Genomic DNA, 6,000 nt, shown 5'->3' with positions numbered 1-6,000 from the left:
AGAAAAAAAAAAAGCTTTGGAGGGCATTATGCTAAGTGAAATAAGCCATGAAGGACAAATACTACATGATTTCACTTACATAAGGCTCAAAAATATCCAAACTCATAGATTCTAATTTAAAACATTAGACAATAGTGGTTATCAGAAGCTGGGAGTACGGGAAATGGAGAGGCTTTCTATGGATATAATAAACTTTTGATTATTCTAGATGAATAAATCCTAGAGATCTGCTGTGCAACATAGCGCCTGTAGTTGCCAATATGCTGTTGTGCAGTTCAAAATTGGTTAGGAGACTGGATCTCATGTTAAGGGTCCTTACTGAAAAATCAACTAGCAAACAAAAACACAAAGGGGCACAAGGAACCTTTGGGGTGGGAGAAGCTTATCTGCTAACATTTATTGGAGATGTGATCCAAGGGCAGCGAGAGTGAGGGCAACATTATCAGCTGCTGCCGTGGAAAGCCTAGAGTCAGAAAGAGAGATTTTTATGATCACTTGTAGTCCAAGGGAAAAATAGTGAAATAAAATTTCTGTTCTATATATATTTGAAAAATCAAAGGCCTTGACAAAAAGGAACAGTTCAAGCAGGATGTTTGTGTGTTTTTTCTACCTTCATATTCAAATTTTTTGTCAGTGGAGACATAGAAAAAGCAGCATCTCACAATGCAACCCCCACAGCGGAACGTTAATCCTAACCATAACCACAAGCTTAATTCCACTTCCAACTTAGAAACTTCTAAGTGTGTAAGACAAAATCTGAGGAAGCCCCAGAAGCTTGTTATTTCCTCCAGTCTGTCTTCTACTGGGGGTAATAAGAACTGGAATTTGGAGCTTCTGGAGTAGCAAAAGGTATTGTTGGTCCTCCTCTTTCCTGTTTCCTTTCATGAAAATTGGGGAGAAAATTTTAGTTCCTTGCAAAATTTTATTTCCACTTCTATTTCTCGGAGATCCAACAAGAACAACACATTTTTAAGATCTACGACATGCTCTTAAAGAAAGCCTGTAGTCTTGTGAGCATTCAGAAGTGAGAGAATGCAACAAAATCCCGCAAAGGCTGAAAATAGGGGACAATATTGAATCCTTTAAGTATAGCAGTTTGGAGACTCAGCTTTTGTGGGCTCCAAAATAACCAGGAGTCTGAGCTTGAACTCAAGGCAAAAATTAAGGCCTCAAAATTAGCTCATGAGTGATTTTTCCTGTGGTTGATGGATGTGAGTTCAACAGCTATAGTGTTGTTTCCCAAATTCCTTGAAATAGAGGGAGTGGGGTTTTCCAGCAAAGTATTCTTCCCCTTTTAAAATAATATTAGAGGAAGTCTTAAGCCAAGGAATATTAATGTGTTATTGTAAGACATGGAGTCAAGAAGGTTTATCTTCTGTAATTTTATGTTGTTTGGATCTTATTCCAGAAGAAAAATATTTTCAAATATGCCCTAACTGTGAACTGAGAAAGATTAAGCTGCCGTGCCTTCATTTCAGGCCACATATGCAAATCTGTCTTATAATCCCCAGAAGATTCCAGTTGACCCTGAAAAATTCATGAACATCAATCAGTGTTTACTTCCTAACACTATCAGTACTTGGTATTACAAGTGTTGCTTAATATTGTGACTCATTAATATTATCAGAAGCAAACACATAACCAAAATTTGTATATAAATACAAATTTTCTGCCTAAATACCTTACTTCCAAAGTTATCAAATTGCTGACTACGATGGAGATCTTGGGCACAGTTGTGTAAGCATTTTACTAGGGTTTCAGTAGAAGGAAGAAAGTGAAGGGCTGTCTAGAAACTTCTTTAGCTAGCAAAATGTCTTTGTACATCTACAAACTTATTTTTAAAATATTTGGTCCTTGGCCAGGCATGGTGGCTCACACCTGTAATCCCAGCACTTTGGGAGGCCGAGGAGGGTGGATCACCTGAGGTCAGGAGTTTGAGACCAGCCTGGCCAACATGGCGAAACCCTATCTCTACAAAAAATAGAAACAATAGCTGGGCATGGTGGCACATGCCTGTAATCCCAGCTACTCAGGAGGCTGAGGCAGGAGAATGTCCTGAATGTGGGAAGTGGAGGTTGTAGTGAGCCTAGATCATGCCACTGCGCTCCAGCCTGGGTGACAGAGCCAGACTGCATCTCAAAAATAAATAAATAAATAAATAAATAAAATAAAATATTTTGTTCTTCTTCGCCTAAACTTTTAACATTTTTATTTTTGTGTTTTGTTATATACATAATCTATTAGTATAACAGCACATATAAATAAAGAAAACATACATATGGATCCATGTTTAAAGAAACATGTAGAAAAGCTACAGGGTCCATTGATTTTCATCCAGGGATAAAAAGAACAAGTCTCCAAGAACAGATTTGAAGGGCAGTAGGGGGAAAGTATGAAATTATTTTATATTGTGCCTTACAAATGCTGCTTGTACAGTCTGAAGATTTTAATAATAATAATAGCTGTTATTGATTACTTATTATATGCCAGACAATGTCTGCTTTACATGTATTAAATCATTTTATCTTCACAATAACTCGATAAGATTATAGTAATTTTCTAGGTGGGAAATTTAGAACCGGAGAATGCGTAAGTAAATTGCCCTAGGTTGTATGACTAGTAAGTGACAAAGCCACTCATGTGGCTATTTCAAGGAAATAAGAATTCAATCTGTTTTCACAAATTCTTTTTTTCTCTGAAACATCCAAAATACTGGATGTATAAAATATAAACCATGGCCATATCAAATTTCAATGCATTAACACTTTGCAGAGACACATGAGGTTACATGTGATTTGCTGAGCTTTATCAAGAATAAAAAGATAAAGCATTAGCTATGCTTTATCAAGAATACTTTATCAAGAGGCCGAGGCAGGGGATCACTCGAGCTCAGAAGTTCAAGACGAGCCTGGGCACCATGGAGAAACTCTGTCTCTACTAAAAATACAAAAATTAGCTGTGCGTGGTGGCATGTGCCTGTAGTTTTCAGCTACTTGGGTGGTTGAGGCAGGAAAATCGCTCTAACCAGGGAGGCGGAGGCTACAGTGAGCTGAGATTGTGCCACTGTACTCCAGCCTGGGCCACAGAGTGAGACCCTGTCTCAAAAAAAAAAAAAAAAAAAAAGAGAGAGAGAGAGAGAGAGAATGCTTTATCAACAATAAAACAATGAATCACCATAGTACATGGGTTTTTTTTCTGAAATTCATATTTCTCCTTTGCTAATCTTTTTTATAGGTGTGGACAACCACTACAAAATAAAGTACAGCTGAAGGGCCGTGACCTTCTCACCCTAAAAAACTTCACTGGAGAAGAAATTAAATATATGCTATGGCTATCAGCAGATCTGAAATTTAGGATAAAACAGAAAGGAGAGGTATGTAACATTTTCTTTCCACGTTCCATTACTACCAGTCAGCCTTTTGAAAGGCAACCTTCCCAAAGAAAGAGGAAAAAGAAAATACATTAAAATTCTTAAACAGTAGCTATGTAATGAAACCTCACAGTCAAGGTAATTGATTATCATGGAGCATACAGGCATACAAAAAAAGCATAAAAATCAGTTATTCAATGACAAGTCATTGCATTTTTTTCATGTGGAATGATGAAATTCATTTTTAACTGGATCAAACCTAAGAAATCATTTGTTTGACAATATTTTATTTTATTTTATTTATTTATTATTTTTTGAGACGGAGTCTTGCTCCATTACCCAGGCTGGAGTACAGGGGTGCAATTTCGGCTCACTGCAACCTCTGCCTCCCAGGTTCAAGTGATTCTCTTGCCTCAGCCTCCTGAATAGTTGGGATTACAGGTGCCCACCACTATGCCTGACTGTTTTTTGTATTTTTAGTGGATATGGGGTTTCACCATGTTGGCCAGGTTGGTCTTGAACTACTGACCACAGGTAATCCGCCTGCCTTGCCTCCCTCCCAAAGTGCTGGGATTACAGGCGTGAGCCACCACGCCCGGCCAAGATTTTATTTTTAGATCCCTTTTCTTTGTGTATTTTCTATCAAGTCAAAATTGAAGATGATTTTTTTTCTAGCAAAAAATTTTAATTTTGGATGCATATCAGATTTAAGATCATTAGGATAATGTTGAAAAATTCACAATAATGTGACAGTGTCTTAAAAAGCATTTAGATTAGCAAAGAAACAATTAATGATATCCAGGTGGGAGAAGAGATGGGATATGGGTCTTAGCTATAAGTATTATTCTCCATTTAGGCCAGGCGCGGTGGCTCACGCCTGTAATCCAAGCACTTTGGAGGCCAAGGTGGGCAGATCACCTGAGGTCAGGAGTTCAAGACCAGCCTGACCAACATGGTGAAACCGCGTCTTAAAAAAAATTAAAAAAAAAAAAAAATCCTGCATTTTGAGCAATTTACATTTGAAACACACTCAATTAATATAGTAGCTTCATTTAGACTGCTTAATTGTGAAAGCATTTTTGTATTCCAAGCTTGTTCAAAAGCCTTTTTAAAGAGTTGGTTTCAGGTTGAGAAAGTTTGACACGGCCTTGATTTTATCTAGTTGGCTAACTCTCCAAGCTCCTAAGAACAAACTTGAGGACAGGAGTGACCACAACTGCTGTGGGTTGATGTTCCTATAAAACACCTGAAATAAGGAGAAAAGTTTTTCCCAGGCCCAGGCCTATGATCTTGACACTTTGTGGATGAGGGAGGTTAGCTGGCAAAAATCTGTTTGTTCCAGAACTCATTCTATCGGGAAGCCCATCTACAGAAGAGGAAGGAGGAAGTGCCCCACCCCACATTCAAACTTTCCAGATTGTTTTCAAATGACTTCCAGAAGCCAAGTCTTTGTATCCCCATGAGGATGCATGATGAATGTGTAGCTAAAACACTGGGGCTTCATCATTGACCTAGGTGGAAGCCTTAGTGCCCCATGTTTTAACAGAGTAGCATTTTCCTAGCTGAGAAAACACCTCCAAACCAAACACCTGCAAGGTCATTGAAAATTGAATGGGGATTTCTTTTCTTTCTTTCTCTTCCTTTCTTTCTTTCTTTTTCTTTCTTTCCTTCTTTCTTTCTTTTTCTTTTTAGGGCACTAATCTGCCATTGAATGGGGATTTCAACGGAGTTAAGTAAGAAGGTGGTTCCAGTATAAAATATTAATATACTTTGGAACAAATTCACGTTTAACTCCGAGCAATTAATACTACTTTCTAATTACAAGTCAATAAGCTGTGGGAATTACTGTTCTGTTCCCCCATTTGTATAGCATATAAAAGAACATTTTAGGCCGGGCTCGGTGGCTCCCACCTGTAATCCCAGCACTTTGGGAAGCCGAGGCTGGTGAATCACGAGGTCAAGAGATCGAGACCATCCTGGCCAACATGGTGAAACCTCATCTCTACTAAAAATACAAAAATCAGCTGGGCATGGTGGCAGACGCCTGTAGTCCCAGCTACTCGGGAGCCTGAGGCAGAATTGCTTGAACCTGGGAGGTGGAGGTTGCAGTGAGCCGAGATCGCACCACTGCACTCCAGCCTGGTGCCTGGCTACGGAGGAGCAAGACTGTGTCTCAAAAAAAAAAAAATAATAATAATTAAAGTCACTTTTTTGTTTTTTTGAGACGGAATCTTGCTCTGTTGCGCAGGCTGGAGTGCAGTGGCACAATCTCAGCTAACTGCAACCTCCATCTCCCAGGTTGAAGCGATTCTCTTGCCTCCACCTCCCTAGTAGCTGAGATTACAGGCACATGCAACCACGCCTAGCTAATTTTTTTTTTAATTTTTTATTTTTAGTAGAGACGGGTTTTTGCCATGTTGGCCAGACTGGTCTCAAACGCCTGACCTCAGGTGATCTGCCTGCCTTGGCCTCCCAAAGTGCTGGGATTACAGGCATGCGCCACCTCACCTGGCCTAAATTCAATTTTTAAACAATATTTTAAACACTTATTTGGGGGTAGTTATTACTTATTTTCTAATAATGTAAAGAATAGGTTTTAAAACATAATTTATATATAAGATATATTTTAA

General features: G+C 38.7%; 1 protein-coding gene across 1 annotated transcript in view; it reads left to right on the top strand.

Moving 5' to 3' along the window:
* The window catches only part of OTC (ornithine transcarbamylase), a 63,671-nt gene that overhangs the window by 8,746 nt on the left and 48,925 nt on the right, over window positions 1-6,000 (top strand). The window contains exon 2 of the mRNA XM_017507009.2: window positions 3,235-3,373. Within this exon, the coding sequence (XP_017362498.1) occupies window positions 3,235-3,373 (139 nt within the window). The remainder of the gene's footprint in view (window positions 1-3,234; window positions 3,374-6,000) is intronic.

The sequence above is a fragment of the Cebus imitator genome, unplaced genomic scaffold, assembly GCF_001604975.1.
Source record: "Cebus imitator isolate Cc_AM_T3 unplaced genomic scaffold, Cebus_imitator-1.0 Scaffold366, whole genome shotgun sequence".
Classification (NCBI taxonomy): domain Eukaryota; kingdom Metazoa; phylum Chordata; class Mammalia; order Primates; family Cebidae; genus Cebus; species Cebus imitator.
This window is presented reverse-complemented; position numbering and strand designations above follow the sequence as displayed.